The following is a 24,316-nucleotide window of genomic DNA, read 5'->3' as shown; positions in this document are numbered from 1 at the left end:
GGAGTCTCACTCTGTTGCCCAGGCTGGAGTGCAGTGGTGCGATCTTGGCTGACCGCAACCTCTGCCCCCCTGGTTCAAGAGATTCTCCTGCCTCAGCCTCCCAAGTAGCTGGGATTACAGGCATGCGCCACCACGCCCAGCTAATTTTGTATTTTTAATAGAGACGAGGTTTCACCATGTTGCCCAGGCTGGTCTTGAACTCCTGATGTCAGGTGCTCCACCCGCCTCGGCCTCCCAAAGTGCTGGGATTACTCATGCCTGGCCCTTTTCTATATTTCTGCTGAGTAACCTCTGCCAGATTCCTTAGGCTAAGCTTAAGTTCGTCCAGTGACAGGAATCTCACTCTCTCCTAAGGCTACATTCGTCTTTTGGACAACTATAGGTTTAAGTTTAGTCTTCCTTATGTTAAGGTAAGATGCATTTGCTTTTATCTTCTCCTACAAGCTCTGGTTCTTCCCCTGAAACTACACAGAACGAGCATGATCCTACTTCTTTATGAAAACTCTATAGGTATGAAGAAAGCTATTGTCCAGACCTCCCTGCAGATTCCTCTTTTCTCTAAGCTAATTCTCCTAAGCTTGGTTGGTTTTTTCCAGCCAGTCTTTTTAGCCCTTTACCATCCTATTCATGTTTTCTGTGAACTTTAACATTTGTGTATATTAACGTTAAGCCGTGAAACCTAGAATTTAGTGGAGTACTGCAAATGTGGTCTCTGTTGTAAAATAGATCAGAACTATTTATTCTTTATTTAAAACATTCTTCTTTTAATGTAGGCCGAAATTGTGCTAACATTTTTGACATCCACATTCTATCTTAATGCTTATTTAATTTATTAATGAATGAAATTTCAAGTCATCTCTCACAAAACTGTATCTCCCCTAGCTGTACTCAAGTACGGAAAACATCTATTCTTGATAACTTTTATCTTGTTAGAATAGCTCTTTTTTATAGCTACAACTTGTCAGTGTGTCATTATCAGCTTATGATTTAATTGAGGCTATAGAACATATGCACTAAAATAAGCTAAGAACTCTTAGAAAACAATGTAATGTAGTGTCAGTTGTAACTGTGAATGATATTTTTCAAAGTATGTCCTCTGGCCTACGTTAGAGTTACCTAGGGCCCTTGTTAAATATTGAGTTTCACTCCAGACTTAATTAATTCAAATTTCTAGGAGTGATGTCTGGAAATCTGCATTTTAACAAGCTCCATTGGACACTGGTGCATATTAAAGTTTGACAGCTGCTACTCTAAGTACTGAAGGATTGAACCCAAAGATATGATCAGAATTAGGTGGCATTAATAAAGGAGGTGATTTCTGGGGACAGAAGAACATGAACTGTTAAGAATAAGTAGAAATTCCAGGTGTAGGTAAAGAAGAAATAGTCTGCTAGGGAAGATATTTGCTAGGCTGAAGTAGGGGCCCAATAGAACAGCACATAAAAGGAGTTAAAAGCTATAAGGGACAGAAGGAAAAAAACAAAGAAAGGAAAAACTATAAAATTCTGAAACCGGTAAGCATACATGCTGCCAGTTGGCAGCAATGCAGACCTGCTATAGAAGAAGCATGATCTTTGTCATCAAGAATTCATGAAATACCAGGCAACACCCTATAAGGGAGTGTAAAAGGGTGGGGGTGTCAGCAAAGATTAGTTTGGAGCATTGCTACGCACATCTCATCTTTAGTTCTAGGCTATCTAATAAGAAAATCTATATTAAATCTAAGTTGACTGATTTGGATATAGACCAGTCAGATGGTAGACAGCTTGCACAACTGCTTGGTGCTCAGGAAATAGGCTGTTTTCACTATCATAGCAAAACTCAGAGTGCTCTTGGCATTTTGAAGTTGGTGTCAACAGCAAGTCTCTACCAGACAGAACAGTGCCGCGAAAATGGATGGTCAAAGACCTGACTGCCCAGATGGTATCAGGAGTAGTAGTCTTGGTCTTAAGTATTTCCATTTCTTAATGATTTGTTAAGTGCACAGATAAACAAATGTAGATGATAACCTATTTTAGATGTTGATTGACAGTCTTTTTTTTTTTTTTTTTTTTTTTTGAGACGGAGTCTCGCTCTGTCGCCGAGGCTGGAGTGCAGTGGCCGGATCTCGGCTCACTGCAAGCTCCGCCTTCCAGGTTTACGCCATTCTCCTGCCTCAGCCTCCCGAGTAGCTGGGACTACAGGCGCCCGCCACCTCGCCCGGCTAGTTTTTTGTATTTTTTTAGTAGAGACGGGGTTTCACCGTGTTAGCCAGGATGGTCTCGATCTCCTGACCTCGTAATCCGCCTGTCTCGGCCTCCCAAAGTGCTGGGATTACAGGCTTGAGCCACCACGCCCGGCCGATTGACAGTCTTAAGGCCGGGCATAGTGGCTCACACCTCTAATCCCAGCACTTTGGAGGTCAAGGAGGCTGATCACTTGAGCCCAGGAGTTTGAGACCAGCCTGGGCAACATGGTGAAACCCCATCTCTACAAAAAATACAAAATTAGCTGGGCATGGTGGCGTGCACCTGTGATCCCAGCTACTCGGGAGGCTGAGGCGGCAGAATGGCTTGAGCCTGGGAAGTGGAGATTGCAGCGAGCCGAGATAGTGCCACTGCCCTCCAGAGCCTGGGCAACAGAGTGAGACCCTGTCTCAAAAAAAAAAAAAAGGTTTTTGAAGCAAACAAAAGGCCCTCCTATATAATGAGTTGATGAAAGTCATGCTCTTAGATTAAATAATCGTATTGTACTACTGAAATGGTAAGTCAAGTAGAACTAAGAAAATACTCATGACTCTAGTTCCAATTTACAATTTTCAACAGAACCATAAGAGAAGTGGAAATTATGGAAACTTAAATGATCAAATATTAATTTGTGGGCAGGCACAGTGGTTCACGCCTGTAATCCCAGCACTTTGGGAGGCTGAGACGGGTGGATCATCTGAGGTCAGGAGTTCAAGACTAGTCTGGCCAACATGGTGAAACCCCATCTCTACTAAAAATACAAAAATTAGCTGGGCGTGGTGGCATGCACCTGTAATCCCAGCTACTCAGGAGGCTTAGGCAGGAGAATTGCTAGAACCTGGGAGATAGAGGTTTCAGTGAGCCGAGATTACGCCATTGCACTCCAGCCTGAGCAAGACTCTATCTCAAAATGATAATAATAATAATAATTGTGATTATATTTAAAAGATCAAATATTAATTTGTGATTATATTTTCTACAAGGGCATGCACTATTTAAAATTGAGCACTCAAATCTGGTTTGCACAACTGCACAGAGAAGCTTGTAAGACTATCGAATATGTCCTGACTTGCCACTAGTCTTTTTTTTTTTTTTTAAATTTATTTATTATTATTATACTTTAAGTTGTAGGGTACATGTGCATAACGTGCAGGTTTGTTACATATGTATACTTGTGCCATGTTGGTGTGCTGCACCCATCAACTCGTCATTTACATCAGGTATAACTCCCAATGCAATCCCTCCCCCCTCCCCATGATAGGCCCCGGTGTGTGATGTTCCCCTTCCTGAGTCCAAGTGATCTCATTGTTCAGTTCCCACCTATGAGTGAGAACATGCGGTGTTTGGTTTTCTGTTCTTGTGATAGTTTGCTGAGAATGATGGTTTCCAGCTGCATCCATGTCCCTACAAAGGACACAAACTCATCCTTTTTTATGGCTGCATAGTATTCCATGGTGTATATGTGCCACATTTTCTTAATCCAATCTGTCACTGATGGACATTTGGGTTGGCCACTAGTCTTTTGATAGCCTCCCTCTTTGGCAAACATGGCTAATCTGTCTGCATTTGTACTGTAAGCCACTTGGGATTCCTCTTTAAACATCAGTCATTGTTCAAATGACCCACTTCACACTTCTTTTTCTCTTTATAGATCATGTTGCCCCCAAAATGAACTAAACACTCTTAATGCTAATTTGATAGAGACCACTTCTAATTTATTATCATCTTGCTTACTCTTGTATAAAATTAGTGTTTGCTATAGTTTTTTCTCCCTTTGAATACCTCAAAGCTGACTTAACAGTTTTTCCTCAATGCAGCTTACCTCTGATAACATCCAGAAAAAATGAAGAAAATGTACTGCTTTGTAAAATAGAAGAGCTTAACAAGTACAAATTTGTCACTTTTTTCAGATGTTTCGAAAGACTGTAAACAGTAAACATTGCTGTTTATTTCTCGTGTTTCAGAAGTAAGGCTATGTATTTTTATTGAGCTTTTACAATTTATGTATAAGATATAAGTATTTTTATGAATCATTTTCATCAGTGGGGCTAGATATACCTATCATAGTGGATACAGCCCTATTCTGACTTTTAGATCAGAAATCACTTTCAGCTATTTGTAGCACACAACTTAAAGCCTACTGAAGTTCTCCCCACCAAAATTTGTACTATTATAATCACTGGATGTCAACACCTGTGGCTCAAACAGTATCCAAATTTTGTATATTGTTGGAGGATTGCTGATTTAACTGAGAGTTGTAGCTAGAAATAAGGTAAGAAAGAATATACGGGTAATACTAATCCACCTCAAACTAAGAGGCAAAGGATGGAGGATGGGCTATGTTAATCTAGCATTGCCAAAACACTTTTGGATGAAGTACCCAGAAATAGCCCCAGTTCCTTTCACTAAAATCAGCTCATCCCAGGTGAATGCCCACAGAACAGGGTGTGTGCTCCCCAAGAAAGGGCAGCGACCGCTTTCCAATGTCTGGCAGTTAGGGACGATGAGAGTAGTTGCAATTGGGGAGATAAAGGGGAACTTTGGAAAATAAATATACTTATCATGATAGAGGAGGCGGGAGAAAAGGTCAAGGGCTGTACACATGTGGAACTGATAATCATGGTAGTTTGGCTTCTATGGATGGGTACATGTTGACCCTTAAGTGAGCTTAGAAAGCTTGAGAAATCAGTGTGAATGAACTGTTTGAGGCATAAGAAAGGAAGGCAGGATTTAAAAACTTTTTTTTAATTTTGTGCAAATTTATGGGATACATGAGAATTTTTTACATGTATATAATATGTAGTGATCAAGTCATGGTATTCAAGGGACCTGTCACCCAAGTACAATATATTCTTATTAAATATAGTCATCCTACCCTGCTATCAAACATTGAATTTATTCCTCCTATCTTACTGTACGTTTGTACCTTTAGCCTACTTCTCCTTAGCCTCCCCTCCTTCCCAGTCACCCTCCCCAGTCTCTGTTGTCTACTTTGCCACTCTCTACCTCCATGTGTTCAAATTTTTTACCTCCTACATATAAGTGAGAACATCTGATTTTTGTATTTTTGTGTCTGGCTTATTTCATGTAAGATAATGACCTCCACTTCCATCCATGTAGCTGCAAATAACATGATTTCATTGTTTTTATGGATGAATCATATTCCATTGTGTAGAAGCAGGCGAGATTGACTCTGATAGTCGTCTAGCTAGAAGAGAGGCTATAGCTACAAATAATCTTGACTTACCAAAACACTAGTAATGTTTGTGAAACTGCTATAGTCCAACTCATTTACTACTATGTTAATTTGGAGCTTGAAGTTCATCAATGGAATGGGTACTATAATTTGCAAAGTTCAAGTGACAATTATGGTAGATAAAGTTTTTTTTTTTTTTTTTTGAGACGGAGTCTCGCTGTGTCTTCCCAGGCTAGAGTGCAGTGGCGTGATCTCGGCTCACTGCAAGCTCCGCCTCCCGGGTTCATGCCATTCTCCCGCCTCAGCCTCCCAAGTAGCTGAGACTACAGGCGCCCGCCACCACGCCCGGCTAGTTTTTTTTTTTTTTGTATTTTTAGTAGAGACGGGGTTTCACCATGTTAGCCAGGATAGTCTCGATCTCCTGACCTCGTGATCCACCCGCCTCGGCCTCCCAAAGTGCTGGGATTACAGGCTTGAGCCACTGCGCCCGGCCTAGATAAAGTTTTAAGGAGCAGATGGTCACAATTTTCAGTCACAGAAGTAAATTGGTAAGTAAAATAGTCATTTATTTGGAAGTTTTTTGGTTACCTAATTGTGATCTAATTGTCACCAGTTGGGAGTCTAATTCCATTTCATCACTCATCTGTAGCAAGGTGAGAGAAATAAGCTATTATTAATTAATAGCCAATATTTATGAGCTCTTACTATCCACCATAACATATGCTAAGTGCTTTATGTGCATGATACTTAATTATAATAACTTTCTGAGGTAGTTACTATTATTATTTCCAGCTAGTTAGTGGAAGAACCAGGATTTGAATCCAGGCAAACTGACTGCAGAGCCCTCACTTTTAACACTACGCATAAAACTGAGTTTATTTAACACAAAACACTGTCCTTTAGTCTGAGATTGTATCTGTTCTGCCTTTCAGTATTAAAATGTACTTTTTATATTAAATGGTGGTGATAGACGATGTCAGGTTTGATTTTCTTTTTCTTTTTTTTAAGAAATCTTTACCTTGCAAAACTAAAACTAAAACAACCCAATGACAGCACTGCTCTCCAGTTTAAAAAAAAAAAAAAAAAAAAGTTCTTTTGCTATTTGTGAAATCTAAGTTTGAGAACCACTGACTAGAAAAGTGGGACTCTTAGTAATTTTTAAAGCTCTTTAGAGACTTTTCACCTGATTTATTTTCTGATTTCAACCTCCTTGTTTTCATTAACTTTTCCCTTAAGTCCACCTCAGCCACTCACTCTTCGGTTATACACAAGACTTTGTTTGCATTTCCTAGCATTTCTCCTGTTCCCAACTCCAGCAACTTGGACCCCACTGGAACCTCCAGTATAATTTACTCTATCACTTCCCAATCTTTTTGTCCTCTCTTTCCTCTTTCCCCAGTTTAACCTCCATGGTCTATCACATATATCCTCTTTGCATACACCCTTAGCAGCCTTGCTCCTTGTCTTCTGTATGGGTCAAAGTCCCAAGTGTTTCTCACCTACCTGCCTACTCTATGCCAGTACTCTCGCTGTTAAGCATGGCTTTAGAAAAACACCAAACCATGGTGTCTGATCTCATTTTAAATTTATGAACCAAATCTCAAGTGAACCCTCAGTATTTCTTGGAACAGGTATTCCTGGTATTCCGTCTATATTTCCCTAGTTCAATCCATTTATTCTCCTATTCTCTGAGATGACTAGTTCTTCTTCTCTATTCAGCTCAACCCCCAAGCACCACTTCTTCCATCCTTATCAGCAGCTGATGACCTGGAATCTTTATTTCATGGAGAAAATAGAGGCAAACAGAAGAGAACTTCTTCATCTTCCTCATCTTCCCACCACAAGATGTATCATTGGTTGAATGAGAGAAAGACTATGATGTCCTAGAACTTCAGTTACTCCTATATTCAATATAATTAGCAACTTAAATTACAAAACCATATATATAAATCGATTTTTGGCCATTTGAGATTATGTTCTTTACTACCACCTTCTTTTCTCTTATTATAACCAAGAGTTGTTACTACGTTTGTGCCTCATCCAAATAAAAAGTAGGTATTTTTTAGAAAATGATTAACAGGAGCAATTAGTAAAACAAGCAGTAAAATACCCGGATACAGGAAATTGAGCCAGGCTTGCTGGCATGCGCTTGTCCCAGCTACCCGGGAGGCAGAGTTGGAAGCCCGGGAGTTCTAGGTTATAGTGAGCTGTGTCACACCACTGAACTCCAGCTTCAGTGACAGAGCGAAACCCTGTCTCTAAAAAAGTACTTGGACATAGGATATTAAGAGAAGAAATGCTTTGGAACTGTGTTTGCTTATACCCTTAGCCCACCTTAGTTCTTACTTGAGTTATAGACGAAGAAGAAAAGATGGGAATCACTTAGAAATGAGGTTAAGGCCTCAAACTTTGTGGAAAAGGGAGGAAAAAAATGTTGAAAACAGTCATGTGATAGTTTTTACCTTATACTTTTGCTGGGAAAATTAGATAATAGAGTTGAGCTATAAACATGTTGACTGCACATTACATTCATTTAATCCTTTTATTTACCTCATATTGCTAACCTTTAAAATTCAGATTTGAAAAAAAGAGATTGGTGAAACCAAAAGGTCAACATTTGTGTGCCAGCTTAGATGAAATTGTATTTATAGAACTGAGTAAGAATCTATACCCTACCTAATACTGTGAATTGCTTATGTAAATACAATAAAGGATGGTCCCTTGATGACCTGAATCTCATATGCTGAGTTCATTTATGTAACAGCATTCGTCTGCTCAGACACATTTTCCCAACTTCCCATGTACTTTCCAAACCTTTACCATGTTTCCCAGTATCCTCTCTTCATCCCTTATTTTGTTGATGATCTAGGTCCTGCTTCACATAGTCAACAGAACCCAACAGAAATAACCTCAGCTTTCTTCTTCCTCTTCCCTTTATTTAACTGTTCTCAGAAGGAGAGGTGTCTTTACAAGCTCCCCGTCTCCATTCCTCCCCTGTTGCCAAAGTTCCTGAAAGTGTGGTCTCCATACCTGCTTACACTACTTAGTTTTCTTCTGAGTGAAAGGAAGGGACCTCAACCCTAAATGCTCTGACCCTGATTGAAGACCCTGTGGCCTGGATCGGCATGTATTTCCTGAATTCTAAACCTAGTGGTCTCTTTCCAGGCCTCATCCTCTATCGCTGCAGCATTTATCTCTGTTGTCACATTCTTCTGCTTAAAACTTTTCACAGCTTTTCATGTACCCAGGGCAGGCATTCAAAAATATTGAAGCAGTAGTTTTGATGTCTTTTCTGAGCTTTCACCAGGATTTTTAATGGGCGTTACTGCCTAAATCTCAAATGCCTTATAGCCAAAACCAAGTAATGATTTCCTGTGCTCTCCAAACTGATTCCTCTTCCTCTTGCTATTTCTTGGTATCGCTGAGGTTACCATCATTTTATCCATGTACCCATGCTAGATGCCTTAACGTCATCCTTGACTCCTCTTCATTCTCTGGTTTCCATTCGGTGTCTAAGCTTTGATGAGTATTTCCCGCATCTTCTTTTCTTTTCCTACTATTTCCTGTGACTCTTGCCTCTTTCTGTTTATTGTCTTTTGTCTGGATTATTTCAGTAATACGTTCAGGAGTTTCTAATTTGGATTCCATGGATGGACCTCAAAGGATTAAAGAACACTCTCAAATTTGTATGCAAATTTTTTGTACATATGCATTTTCCTGGGGAGATCCATTAGTCTGTTCTATGGGAAAGAGAGGAATAGAATGAAAGACAATGACAATTTAAATCAGGTCCACTGATTTCTCTTTCTATACCTGCCCTTTGCTATTTAGGCCACTAACCTAGGGCACTTATCTCTGAGTAGTGAGATGGCATGTAAGACATTGAGAATAAAGCAGCAGCATTAGTCAGTCCAGCTGGGTAGTCAGTTCAGCAGCCAGAGATCAGAGGCTCCTCAATATCAGATCCAGGCTTTAATATCCTAGAGAAGCTCAGAAGAAAGCTGGGGTGTCAGCAGGAGCAGAGGGTGTCCTCCTGAGGCCCCTGGACCCATTTGTTCCTGTGCTTCCAAAGGACTTAGAGGGGTATGAAAACTTAACTGGCAAGAATCCAAAGTCAGCTAGTGAGTTGGAGTCCCCAGAAAAAAGTTCAGAACATTCCCCCAGCTAGCCTCCTCTCCTTTGCCTGTTTGGTCTCTAGTTCTTTCTCCACTCTACCAACAGAGTTAGCTTTTAAACACATACCTCCTGGTGCGCCTTCCATGGTTATCACTTACACCTGAGGGTGATTACATAAATCACCCAAAAATGTGGGGTTTTAATCACCTATGAAACAGGTTAAAAACTCATGGTCATGGTTTCAAGGCCTGCCAGTTAGGACTCTGCCAGCCTCGTCTTCAGCCACTGCCTGCTCCTCCCCTCCAAGGCTCTGGCTACAGCAGGTTACTACTGGCTGTTTCGAGAGAACAGCGTCTGTGTCCGTACCCCTATGCCTTTGATCATGCTGGTCTCTCTCTTTGGTATGGCATTTCCTCTCCATTGCCTGTGAACCTCCTACTCATTCTTCCAGGCCCACATTAGATGTTAGCTCTTCCCCTGAGTCCATTCTTAATTTTCTGCCATCACTCTGGCAGAATCAGTATCTCTTGGCTAGAGTCCAAAAACATTTCATACATATCTCTGATAATGTCATATTATATTGTAGATAGCCTATTTTTATTTCTGTCTTTCCTACTAAGCCAGGAATGCCCTACAGGTAGGGACTGTCTTTTGCATGTTTGTATCCCTAACACCTACCTTTGCATCTAGTCTAAACATGAGCTTAGTACCCTTTTGTTGAATGGAATTAGTTATAAAGAGTTTTTATGACTCATTTAAAATTAGAGACCAATGCTTATTTAATAAGTCAGAATAGTCTGTAATAATAATAGTAATAATAAAGTCCCATTTCCACCGCTTATTCAAGTAACAGCTTCCTTTGTGGAAGTAGATTTTGAAAGACTTTACATGTCAGTGTATATTTTTGATGTGCTTATTTGAGATCCTAAAAGAATTATAGTTCTAATGCAGACTAGAGCTTCTATGACATTCCTGTTGATGTTATATTAAATATATTCTATCGTTTCACATATCTATATTATATATTTAATAAGTTGCATGGATATGCATTCTGTCTCTTTTTCTTTTAACCTTCATGGTATATTTTGTGAATTATTTTATAATATCTGAGTAAATTTAGTTCAAAACACATTAATTTGAGCATTTTCCTTGTACAGAAGCATAGTTGCAAAGTTAAGATTCTTGTCTTTATGTTATTTTGTTTTGTTAAATTTGCAAAGTCTCAGTCATTGCAAATGTGTTTTTTTTTTAGGTGTTTAAATTAGCTCAGCTCTGAAAGTAAGCACAGTCCATAAATTAAGAGCTTCAAATAATTTTTAAAAATCATCTTCTGTCCTTCATATTCTTTCAGTTTTGTAGGAAAAGAATCATCAGTTTACTTATTCAACCTTTCCTGAAGTCCATAGTAGGTGCTGGGCATTATGCTGGGTGAATGAAATCGTACTTGGACTTGAATAGTTTACAGTCTTGATAGCGAATGAGCCATGTAAACAGAGAATTGCAATATAAAAACTTGGAGGAGAGGAAGGAAGACTACTTTGAGAACCGAGATTAGGTTGAGAATGGATGAGTCTGCTGATCAATTTATAGATAAAGAAGCAGAGGTGAAGTGTTTTTTTTCTTTTTTTTATATGTGAAGTAGGAACCTAGGGTATCTCTAAGAATTCATAGCAGGGGGTAGCTCTTGAGAAGAACGTGAAGATCTGGATAATTAATAAGGTGAATTAGAGATGAGCTAACAAAGACAAGTAAAGAGTGGCATGCACAACTGAGAAAGCAGTGAGCATAGGACTGAAACTGGATAGCATGAAATTCTGGAGATAACTGTCAGTAACACAGAGGTGTAATTTTCTCCAGCTGTGCTCTGTGGCCAACGTGTAGTGCAATAAAACCATGTTGTATTCAGGGACTGTGGGGTGGTTATAACATAAATTTACAAAGGCCAAATAGTTAAAAGTCCTTCAAAGAAAGCATAGCTTACTAGGGAAGGCAGTATGGTTAAGAGGAAGTTTATAAATTTGGAGAAAATGTAGACGTCAAGAAGTTGGAGATCAGAAGGCTAGTGCTTTGTAGGTACTCAGAAAATCTTCATTTTCTCCTTTCTGGATGTCCTCTTTCTATGCATGTTTCACCACCACCACCTGCCTCAGCTATGGTTTATACATATGAATAGTTTCAAATCATAATGGTAACAGTTGGCTCAGAGGGCAAGATTAGGAGCCAGACTTCTACGTCCTCATCCAGTGTGTCCCTGTAACTTAGATGCTGGTAGTGCTTGGTGGTATTGGCCTCTAGGAGAAGCTCAAGACTTCTCCTGTTATCTCCCTACCACTCATACTTGAAGGGTGAGTCAAAGGCCAAAAGCATTTTATTGGGCAGTGATTCTTAGGGAAGGGATTTACTCTGTGGTGCGAAGGGTTAAGACTGTAAGCCATCAAGTGTTTCCCCTCCCTCTCCATGCTCAACCAAAGACACAGATCTTATTACTTTCAAGGATTTGAAAAGGAGTCTTTTCTCGGCATAAAGAAAGAAGTAAAGACCAATTCTGACAGCCCAAAGGGTCTTCCTCCTCAGAATCTAAAATTTCTAATAGAGTTGTTTGCATCTTGTGATTTTATGTGAGTCATCAAATGTATTGTGCTTTTTTTCTTAAAGATATACTTTTTAATGCTTCTATTTCAAATAAGGACAAACCATTTTCCATAGAGACACACTATATTGCATTTTCAGAAATTTCCCTTTTTACCCATACTTAGGAGGTGACACTGAAATCTAATAATTTATTATTTAACAGAGTGCTTTTTTGGGTATAGTATAAAGATATATAATTTTAATAACTTTTGGGGTACAAGTGGTTTTTGGTTACATGGATGAATTATATAGTAGTGAAGTCTGGTATTTTAGTGCATCTCATTGTCCAAGTAGTGTACATTGTACCCAATATTAGGTTTTTATTCTTCACTCCCCTCTCACTTTCCCCACTTCTGAGTCTCCAAAGTCCATTACTCTGTATGCCTTTGTGTACCCATAATTTAGCTCCCTCTTATAAGTGAAAACGTACGGTATTTGATTTTCCATTCTTGAGTTACTTCGCTTAGAAAAATGGCCTCTAGCTCCATCCATGTTGTAGCAAAAGATATTATTTTGTTCTTTTTAATGGCTGAATAGTATTCCATGGTGTGTGTGTGTGTGTGTGTGTGTACACATATATGATATATAATAATAAATTATATATAATTTATCATTATACATAAAACGAGGCAGATGTTTTATTTTTGTAGGGACAGGGTCAACAATGTGTTTCCCAGGCTGGTTTCATGCTTCTGGGCTCAAGTGAGCCACCATACCCAGCCAAAAATAAGTAATATTTTCAGAGTAAGAAGTATTTGTCCAAAATGGTAGCATGAATGTGCTCTCCCAGAGACCTTTAACTGGCAGCATTGCCCCTCAAGCATTCGCAGTTGGGGGAATTGTTGCTGGATTTTTGGTTGTATATTCTTGTTCATGGCTTATGGACATTAACATATGTAAATGGCATCACTGTGTTTTTCCTAAAGTGCATATGAAGCAGGAAGAAAACTTTGCTTTAGAGTCTTACTTGGATTCTAGTTAGCTGATATAAGACTGTTTTCTTTTCCTTTTCAGGTTGTAAACATGTTAAAGGCATCCTGTTATATGGACCCCCAGGTTGTGGTAAGACTCTCTTGGCTCGACAGATTGGCAAGATGTTGAATGCAAGAGAGCCCAAAGTGGTCAATGGGCCAGAAATCCTTAACAAATATGTGGGAGAATCAGAGGCTAACATTCGCAAACTTTTTGCTGATGCTGAAGAGGAGCAAAGGAGGGTAATGTGAACATCGTCGCTATATGATGAATGAGACCCAGAGTTATGGAGGCAAACTTGTTACTTTGATTTATATTTTGAAGCAACTTACAGATAAATTTACCTAGTACCTAGGTTATATATGGCACTGCACCAGGGACTGTGGGAGATTTACATGATGAGCAGATGTTGTTACCCACATATTCCTATAAACAAAGGTAGGTGATTGTGTAAGCCAGAGGTTTTGCAAAAACAGGTCATGAATATATTTTCAGGTGACGCTTGTATTCCATATTGCTTCCAGAGACTTGTGCTCATTTATCCTTTGGAAGAAAAGAGGAAATTAAATCCATAAATAGACTTACGGAATCGTATTGTGTAAGGTTCGCATGCAGAAAGCTATCTTACTTAATGCTGAATCTTGCTCAGTTATAGAGTGACAGGATTGAGTTGTCAGAGCTCAGAGGAAAGCTTGATTTGAGTCTCAGAAATGAAATTATTTAAAAATTAAACTAGAGTTTACTAATTCTGTTAGTTTTACATGTCAACTTGACTAGGACATAAAGTGCCTAAATATTTGGTAAAACATTTTGGTTGTGTCTGTGAGGATGTTTCTGGATGAAATTAGCATTTGAGTTGATAGACTAAATAAAGCAGATTGCCCTCCCTAATGTGGGCAGGCCCCATTCAATCAGTTTAAGGCCTGAACAGAACAAAAATGCTTACTTTCCTGCAAGTAAGAGGAAATTTCGACTTGCCTGGTTGCCCTGAGTTGGGACATTGGTTTGGATGCAAACTGAACCATCAGCTCTTGCTGGCTTGGAGGCCTTTGGACTGAAACTAAATAATGCGTGTTAGTTCTTCTGGGTCTCCAGATTGCTGACTCCAGATCTTGGGACTTGTCAGCCTCTGAAATTGTAGATTTTTCCCAGGGAATTGGCTAAAACGATTATGTAGGCTGACATGTATATGTGGGTGTGTATGCATACATACATATTCATAGAGATTTATCATAAGGAATGCACACACTCGCACGAACATTCTGTTGGTTCTGTTTGTCTGTGCTGATTAATATCCTAATACTAACATATTTTTTTAATTGACAGAAAGTTTAAGAACAATGCCATGAGTGTTCTGGTTCTAGTAATACAGTAGACTAGGTAACCAGAAAACCTTCCTTCTATAAACACCTTCAAATGCTAGGTATACCCTGTACCCCTTAAATATGTACAATTATGTGCCAATTAAACACAAAATAAAACTTTAAAAAGTTCTGGGTAAAATATAAGTAAAATTATTTTAAATGCATAATTGAACTCTTCAGAAAGAAAACTGAATCTCCAGGAAATTAGAGTCGTAAGATATGGGCTGTAGCTTTTGGTTTCATAATGTATGGGTTTGGGTTTTAGTACCCACTAGGGAACAGAAAGTGAGTTCTTGAATCTATTTACAGTGTGGACTAGGAACTGGTACCTTCAAACAGGTTGTGTCTCTATGAAAAGCATGGACTAGAAAATATCTGCCACCACCAAAGGGAAATTAACAAAAAATATTTAACTGCTTGGGTTCTGGAATGGAAGCTGGGAAATCTCCTACGGGAATACTTTTTTTTTTTTTTTTTTTGAGGTGGAGTTTTGCTCTTGTTGCCCAGGCTGGAGTGCAATGGCGTGACCTTGACTCACCACAACCTCCGCCTCCCAAGTTCAAACAATTCTCCTGCCTCAGCCTCCCGAGTAGCTAGGATTATAGGCATGTGCCACCATGCCCGGCTAATTTTGCATTTTTAGAAGAGATGGGGTTTCTCCATGTTGGTCAGGCTGGTCTCGAATTCCCAACCTCAGGTGATCTGCCCGCCTTGGCCTCCCAAAGTGCTGAGATTACAGGTGTGAGCCACCGTGCCTGGCCTCCCATGGGAATTGTAAACCATGGCTCCTTGTTCGTGCTGGTTTAGAATTTGAATAAATATATGCTACCTATGTGGCCTGAAACCCCAAGCTGAGAAATTAGTTTAAAAAGTTATTCGGGGCCGGGCGCGGTGGCTCAAGCCTGTAATCCCAGCACTCTGGGAGGCCGAGGCGGGCGGATCACGAGGTCAGGAGATCGAGACCATCCTGGCTAACATGGTGAAACCCCGTCTCTACTAAAAAAAAATACAAAAAAACTAGCCGGGCGAGGTGGCGGGCGCCTGTAGTCCCAGCTATTTGGGAGGCTGAGGCAGGAGAATGGCATAAACCCGGGAGGCGGAGCTTGCAGTGAGCTGAGATCCGGCCACTGCACTCCAGCCTGGGCGACAGAGTGAGACTCCGTCTCAAAAAAAAAAAAAAAAAAAAGTTATTCGGGTGCTGTGGCTCATGCCTGTAGTACCAGCTACTTGGAAGACTGAGATGGAAGGGTCACTAGAACCCAGGAGTTCTAGGCTGCAGTGAGCTATCATTGTGCCATTGCACTCTATCCTGGGTGACAGTGCAAGACCCTATGTTAAGAAAAAAAAAAAAAAAAAATTAGTCCTGGCCTAGTGATAGCATAAGTTGTCAGATATAAGCAAACCCCAAGGGGTACTCCAACAACCTAGGCTGAAAGGAATAGAAAAAGTAGTCATCAAAATTTAAAACTCAGCAACCAAATTTAACATAAGACAACAAATTTCAGCTGAAGAGAGAAGTGGTAAACAGAAGAATAAACCTAAAGAAATCACCCGGAATGTAGCACAGAGAGATAAAGGGATGGAAGAGATGAAAGTTGAGATGACAGAGTTAAAACGAGAAGTCCAGATAGAATAGTGTAGAGGCATTATTCAAAAAGAGAATGACTGCAAATGTTCTAAAATTAATAAAAGACACAAGTACTCAGATTCAGGTAGCACCATGAGTCCATATGGGATAAATGAAAATTAACTTATTTCTAGACTTGTTATAGGAGAATGTCAAAGACAAGTATCTTAGTAACAAAAGAAAGACATGGAGATGATTTACAAAGGGGTATCCATTATGCTGATAGCAAACTTTTCCATGACAGAGAGAACAAAAAACAGTAGAATAATATCTTCAGAGAGCTAAGTGAAAATAACTGTCAACTTAAAAGTTAATACCCAGCTTAATTCTCATTCAGGAATGAGGGTGAAATAAAGACTTTTTTCTTCAGGCAAAGGATAATAGAATTAACTAGTTGCAGAAGCTTGTTGGAAGATTATGAAGTAGGATGTACTGAGACTGAAGGAAGTTGAACCCAGAAGGAAACAGTAGATCCAAGAAACAATGATGAGCAATAAAATTGGTGAAAATATAGATAAAGTCTGGGAGTTCTACTTCTAGTAGTGGCAAATTAGGTCATTTGAATCATGCTTTCCACTGAAGACTACCAGAAAAGCTCAACACAATATTTAAACATGTTTTGCTTGAAGGTATCAAAGAAGAAAAATGGAGGCCTAGAACAAAGGTCCTCCTGGTGTGCTGGGTCACTATTCCTCTCGAGGTATTAGCCAGTTCTGCGTGAAGCTGCTAAAACCTAAGCAGCCCTTTTGACATGCTAGTGGGAGTAATGGGGGCAGAGATTAGAGCCCATGGCCCCTGAGGGAGGGGACATCTGATGAACATAACTCATTTTGAGTCAGGACCCTGAAGGGCTACACCATAGGAGCAAGGGTTAACCAGGCATAGACATACTATCACCAAGGCTGAAGATCAGCTTTGAATCATGTCAGTCCCTAAAATTAGATTGAGGGTTCCTAAACTGTTAGTGCCCCTAGGCATCTGGCAGAATTGTAAATCCTTCCTGGAGGAAAGTAGTATCATGTAAGGTCACAAATTATTTCTAGTTTGCAAATGCAATGTCTGACTTATAATCAAAAGCAACTGGAAACAGATAAACAACATCAAGAAAAAGAAAAGATGGTTGAAACAGCCTCTAGATATTGGAATTCTCAGATACAGACTTTTGAAATAATTATACTTACCACATTCAAGGAGATAGAAGACAAGACAGATTTTTGGCAGAGTACTGGAAACTGTAAAAACAAATATAAATTCTAGAACTGAGAAAATAAGTAAAATTAACTCAAGTGAATGAGTTTAAATAGCAGGTTAGACACATCTGAAGAGAGAATTAGTGTACTGAAAGATATAAGATGAAAATAACCAGAGACAAAGAATGAAAGGAATTAAGAGAGAATAAGAGAGAGAGAGAGAAAATACCATTTAAAGGTCTGGTGCGTGTATTTAAAGTTCCAGAAGAGGAAGAGAAAGAGGATGGATCAAAACCAGGATTTGAAGAGAAAATGGTTTAGAACTTTCTAAAACTGATGGAAAACATTAGTCCATAAATTACAGAAATGATATGAACCCTGAGCGGGAGAAGTACCAAAGAACTCTACATATATAGGCATCATTGTTAAATTGCTGAAAACCAAAAGCAAAAGAAAAATCTTAAAAGGAGCTAGAGAGCAAAGGAAAATTACCTTCAATTAAGCAACAACTAGCTGGTAGCTGTCTTCTCAATAGAAATGATGGAATCAAAAAGTCAATCAAAGGCCATTTTTAAAGAGCTGAAAGAAAATAACTGTCAACTTAGAATTTTATATCCAGTAAATGGATGGATGATCATAGAAATATGCAATGGAATACAAGACAGTAATGAAAATAAATAGCCTACAGCTATACCGTTGTGAAACAAATACATTATTGAGCAAAAGAAACCAGATTTTAAAAAGAACACATACTGTATGATTCCATTTATAGAAAGCTCACCTAAAGTATAGTGTTTAACAATGCATGCTTGGGTGGTAAAACTATAAAGGAAAATGAATAATTACCATAAAAATCAGATTGTGGTTACCTATGGGGAAAGGTCAGGGAGGAGTGCTTGGGAAGGGTTGCGAGGAGGTGCTCCTAGGATGCTGGCCGTGTTCTGTTTCTTATGATTACATAGGCGTTCATTTTGTGACAGTTCATTGAGGCATTTATTCACATTTTGTAACTTTCTCTATGTGCGATATATTTTGCAATAAAATGTTTTAAAAATAAATTTTAACAGCATTCACTGAGTAAAACAATAATGATATGGATACTTTTAAAGGATAGAACTAAAATATGGAACAAAACGTTTGGGAAGTTTAACTTCATGTAAGCTCCTTGTATTATCGGGGAAGAAGATAGGGAGTTCAAGACCAGCCTGGTCAACATGGTGAAACCCCATCTCTACTAAAAAAATACAAAAATTAGTGGGCATGGTGTCGTGCACCTGTAATCTCAGCTACTCAGGAGGCTGAGGCAGGAGAATTGCTTGAACCTGGGAAGCGGAGGTTGCAGTGAGCCAACATCGTGCCACTGCACTCCAGCCTGGGCAACAAAAGTGAAACTCCGTGTCAAAAAAAAAAAAAGAAGATAATAATGTTAGTTAACATGAAACTTTAAGTCAAAAGTATGCATGTGAAAGTTGTACATTGTGCCCATACTTTTCCGAAGCATAGGGAGGAGCTGGGAAAGAAACAGTGGAAACTCAAATACTTTAGAAGGCAATAAAGAAATAACAAGACTCGAAGACAATGTGTTGATACTAAAAAGGTAATTTTAAAAACAATTTCATTTATAGCAGAAATCAGAATGTAAAGTACCTAGGATTCTATCTGACAGGAAATGTGCAAGACCTTTAAGGAGGAAATGCTAAACATTTTTGAAAATCTTTTTTTAAGGAGCTAATAAATGGTAAGATATAACATGTTCATGTATGGGAGCACTGACAATGTCATAAAAATGACAGTTCTGCCCATCTTGATCTGTAAGTTGAGTGTATTTCCAGTGAAGCCTAATAGGAATTTTTTTGACATTTGACAGCTTGATTCTAATTTTTTTTTGAGGCTTGAAGAGTTATGAGAATTTTGAAAAATAATGAAGATTTACTTTTATCACATATCAAGACTTACTAGAAAGCAATAGTAATTGAAACAGTGTTATATATTCATGTAAAAACAGACCAAGGAAACAATAGAACACAGGAAGGAAGAGCCTGCTCTATGACAAGTGATGATACAGATCTGAGGGGAATAATAGGCTGGCCGTGCCATAAACAGAGCTAAGATAATTGGCTGCCTGTTTGGAAAAAGATAAAATGCAATTCCTACCTCACAGCATACAAAATTGCGAATGGATTTACAAAAACAAAACAAAACAAAAAAACCTACTAAGACTTATAGGCAGAAAACTTATTTAGAAGAAAAATAGGCAAAAATGTTTTAAGATTTGAGGCTAGGGAAGAATTGATACAGAAAGCAAATCTATTAGAAGTGTTAATTTGGCTACATTAATATAAAAATTTTCTATATGACAAATTACACTAAATACAAATGTCTCAAACTGGGAGAAGATATTTGCAATGTATGTAATCTACAAAGAATTGGCATCCTCTATAATAAATTCTCTATAAAAAGTCTTGTATAATAAGAAAAATATAAACACCACAATTTAAAAAAAATAACTGTCAAAGGATTTAACACATAGTTCTCAGAGAAAGAACCCAATTGAAGAAAAGCAAATGAAAAGATATTCAGGAAAATGTATAATAAAAGAGGGATTCTTTCCTAAACAACCTGGCAACATTTACAACAGCTGGTAAAACCAAGAGTTTGTGGGATTATGGAGAAACAGGGTCTCATATACATTGCTAGTTGGAGTATAAACTAGAAGAATATACCAAGTGGGTAGTATCTTGCAAATAAATTTGACATCTTACAAAAATGAAGATGCACAAGCCCCAGAAGTTCTACTTCAAGACCACTACCTATGATAAACATCATGACATGTACCAGGATGTTGATGGCCGTGCTATTTGTAACAGAGGGAAAAGAAACATCATTACTCTTCCTTAGTAGGAAATGGGATAGCATACAGATATTAAAATGAAGATGCTGAGCACAGTGGCCCACGCCTGTAATCCCAGCACTTCAGGATGCCGAGGCAGAGGATCATTTGAGCCCAGGAGTTGAAGACCAGCCTGGGCAACATAGTGAAACCCCACCTCTACTAAAATAAAAAATTATCCAGGCATGGTGTCACACGCCTGTGGTCCCAGCCACTTAGGAGGCTGAGGTGAGAAGGTCACTTGAGCCTGGGAGGTCAGGGCTGCAGTGAGCTGTGACAGTGCCACTGCACTCCAGCTTAGGCAACAGAATGAGACCCTGTCTCAAAAAAATAAAATGAATAATAGATTTGTGTAGATCAACATGAATAACACTCAGAAATATAACATCTTTTAAAAAAATCTAGTAAGCTCTACTAAATTTATCCTGCCATTTCCTGCCTTTTAAAATTTTTGTTGAGGGTAAAATAATATTAAATATTCCCTTTATAATATAAGCAGACTTAAGGCTTTAAGTCTGCTTGTTGGGTCCTTAATTGTTTCAGTTTTATACAAGGTCGTTTCCTTTCCTGCTTCCCAGCATTTCATTAAGTTCTTGTTCAGGTCTCCAGCTAGATCAGTCTCACTGGTTCTAGAAGGTGTGGGTCTTGGTGGGTTGGGGCAAGTCCAGTCACTATTTCAACTCTTCAGAAAGTCCCGGAACCAATCAGTTTTGTAGTTCTTCCCTAATACTAAGACTGTTTCTGCTTCACATATCTTTTTAACCCTCCTACCAAGAAAAACAGTCATCAACATATGCTATCTAGGTTGAATAAACTCCGTTTAGAAAATTATTTTAGATTATTTTCCAAATAATTTACAAAACACAAGAATAAAGAGATAAAAAACTATTAAAAATTAAATAAATATAGCATATAAAATTTTTATTCCATGTTTTCCTGGTCTTGAGGTGTTTCGGATTTTGTTTTTTGGAATATTTGCATATACATAATAAAATATCTTGACATTGGGACTCAGGTCTAAACATGAAATCCATTTATGTTTTGTATACACCTTGTACACACAGCCGGAAGGTAATTCTGTACAATATTTTAAATAATTTTGTTACTGAAACAAAGTCTGTGTACGTTGAACCGTCAGAAAACTAAGGCGTCACTATCTGAGCCACTAGATGTGGACAGTGTGGTTAGTTGGCATCACCATTGTTTCTGACTATAAATGTATATGCTTGATAAATAATTGTTTTCATACACATATTGAGACACAAGTACTTAACAGTAAAAATATGACACACCATTAAAAAAAATTACAGTGAAAAAATAGTGAGTTTAGGGTAACTAAGCAGCACAATGGCATCACCAGAATACCTGGATAAGCTGTTAAACACCAGCAACACCAAACAGCAGCAGTTTCAGTCACCACCTACGATGTTGTGGGGGTTTTTTGTTTTGGTTTGGTCTTTTGAGATGGAGTCTCACTCTATCGCCCAGGCTGGAATGCAGTGGCACCATTGTGGCTCACCACAGCCTCAACCTCCTGGGCTCAAGCCGTCCTCCTACCTCAGCCTCCCAAGTAGCTGGGACTACAGGTGTGCACCCCCATACCTGGCTAATTTTAAAAATCTTTTTGTAGAGACAAGGTCTCCCTAGGTTGCCCAGGCTGGTCTAAAACTCCTGCGCTAAAGCGATCCTCCTACCTCAGCTTCCCGAAGTGCGGAAATGACAGGTGTGAGCTACCATGCCCAGCTGACGTTGTGTTTTGATTAAAAGATTACCATACAGTAACCCCCTGTGTGTGGTGCACCTTTCAAATTTTGGAACATTTGGGATTTTGAATTTTTGGATTAGGGATACTCAACCTGTATACCCCAAATGGGCAGGAGCCTCTGAATGCAACTAACTGTTCATCAGCTGTCCTGCATGAACTTACAAATACTGCTTCTTGGTTTCAAATACATCTTTGTTGGCTTTTAAATTATTATTACTTCTGGTTCTTCTTGCATGTACAGCATCAAAACATAATGCTTTAAGAAATTTTTTGAGATCTTTGGCTCCTAATTTTGTTGAAGAGAGGATGACCATTGTATGTTCCACAATTGCAAAACATTTTTATCTTTAGATTTGTAGGTTTCTTTCAGAATGATCAATTCAGTTTTTTATGGTCAAACCAATTTTTTAATGTCTACTTCATCTATTTCGTCTGGCTGTCTCTCTCTAATACGTGCCTTCAGCATCTGTCTACTTTTAAACTATGTCAAGAAAATTTGGTGCACAAATGAAATAAAAGATAAAAGAATACTGTCATGTGTCCTTTAAGCAAAATGGGATGGCCTCGTTTCTTGTTACAAAATATTCCACAATGAAGACTTTCTATTGAATAAGTAACTGAAATGAAAATGCTTTGTCCTTAGATTAAAAGTATATTATTCACTCATTGATTCATGAGTTTGAGAAAATGTATGTAGGGCATCATCATCTGAAGGCACATAGACTGAGATTTTACTTATAATCATCAATTTCAGCATCTTTATTAGAGTCCTGAGTGCTGCTATCTTATTCTTTGTGTTTGACTTCAGACTCATCTAATAATTCTAAAACAGTTTCCTCAGATTTTCTTCATTCTGGCCAGAGAACTTAAAAATGTTAATGCTTAATCGTATTCAATAAAACGTAGAATCAGGTCACAGAAGATGTTAGCTTCAGACTTCTTTTGTGCCTTCTTGAAAGATAACACATACCTTGCACAACACAGTAAGAAAACTGAAGAATGATGTCATAGTGATATTTGTTTCACTGTTGTATCATTTTTCTAAGTAGTTTCGTCTTTTTTTTATTATACTTTAAGTTCTGGGATACATGTGCAGAACGTGCAGGTTTGTTACATAGGTATACACGTGCCATGATGGTTGGCTGCACCCATCAACCCGTCATCTACATTAGGTATTTCTCCTAATGCTATCCCTCCCCTAGCCTCCCATCCCTGATAGGCCCCAGTGTATGATGTTCCCCTCCTTGTGACCTTGTGTTCTCATTGTTCAGTTCCCACTTATGAGTGAGAACATGTGGTGTTTGGTTTTCTGTTCCTGTGTTGGTTTGCTGAGAATGATGGTTTCCAACTTCATCCATGTCCCTGCCAAGGACATGAACTCATCCGTTTTTATGGCTGCATAGTATTCCATGGCATATATGTACCACATTTTCTTTATCTAGTCTATCGTTGATGGGCATTTGGGTTGGTTCCAAGTCTGTGCTATTGTGAACCATGCCTCAATAAACATATGTGTGCATGTGTCTTTATAGTAGAATGATTGTAATGGGATTGCTGGGTCAAATGGTATTTCTGGTTCTGGATCCTTCAGGAATCACCACACTGTCGAAACAGCATGGTACTGGTACCAAAACAGATATATAGACCAAAGGAATAGAACAGAGGCCTCAGAAATAATGCCGCATATCTACAACCATCTGATCTTTGACAAAGCTGACAGAAACAAGCAATGGGGAAAGGATTCCCTGTTTAATAAATGGTGTTGGGAAAACTGGCTAACCATATGCAGAAAAGTGAAACTGGACCCCTTCCTGACACCTTATACAAAAATTAACTCAAGATGGATTAAAGACTTAAATGTAAGACCTAAAACCATAAAAACCCTAGAAGAAAAAAAACCTAGGCAGTACCATTCAGGACATAGGCATGGGCAAAGACTTCATTCTTCTATTTTCTTATTTTAATCCTTTTTAAGCATAGTTGAGAATAATTGATGAGTAATGATGTAATCTCTAGTATGATGAAATAGCATAATGTGTCTTAGATTTGCAGAAAGATCTAGTAGATACAAATGGCAATTGTAAGATAGAATGAGTTTTGTTCTTTTTTTTTTTTTTTTTTTTTTTGAGACGGAGTCTTGCTCTGTCTCCCAGGCTGGAGTGCAGTGGCGCAATCTCGACTCACTGCAAGCTCCGCCTCCCAGGTTCCTGCCATTCTCCTGCCTCAGCCTCCCCAGTAGCTGGGACTACAGGCGCCCGCCACCTCGCCCAGCTAATTTTTTTGTATTTTTTAGTAGAGACGGGGTTTCGCCATGTTACCCAGGATGGTCTCGATTTCCTG

General features: G+C 38.8%; 1 protein-coding gene across 2 annotated transcripts in view; it reads left to right on the top strand.

Moving 5' to 3' along the window:
* LOC105468280 (N-ethylmaleimide sensitive factor, vesicle fusing ATPase) overlaps nt 1-24,316 on the top strand; it is a 162,406-nt gene that overhangs the window by 66,491 nt on the left and 71,599 nt on the right. For both annotated transcript variants that reach the window (XM_071083332.1, XM_071083331.1), the window contains exon 9: nt 13,183-13,382. In XM_071083332.1, the coding sequence (XP_070939433.1) occupies nt 13,183-13,382 (200 nt within the window). The remainder of the gene's footprint in view (nt 1-13,182; nt 13,383-24,316) is intronic.

Source organism: Macaca nemestrina, chromosome 17, assembly GCF_043159975.1.
Source record: "Macaca nemestrina isolate mMacNem1 chromosome 17, mMacNem.hap1, whole genome shotgun sequence".
Classification (NCBI taxonomy): domain Eukaryota; kingdom Metazoa; phylum Chordata; class Mammalia; order Primates; family Cercopithecidae; genus Macaca; species Macaca nemestrina.
The sequence above is the reverse complement of the archived record's forward strand: the minus strand, read 5'-3'. Positions and strand labels throughout refer to the sequence as shown.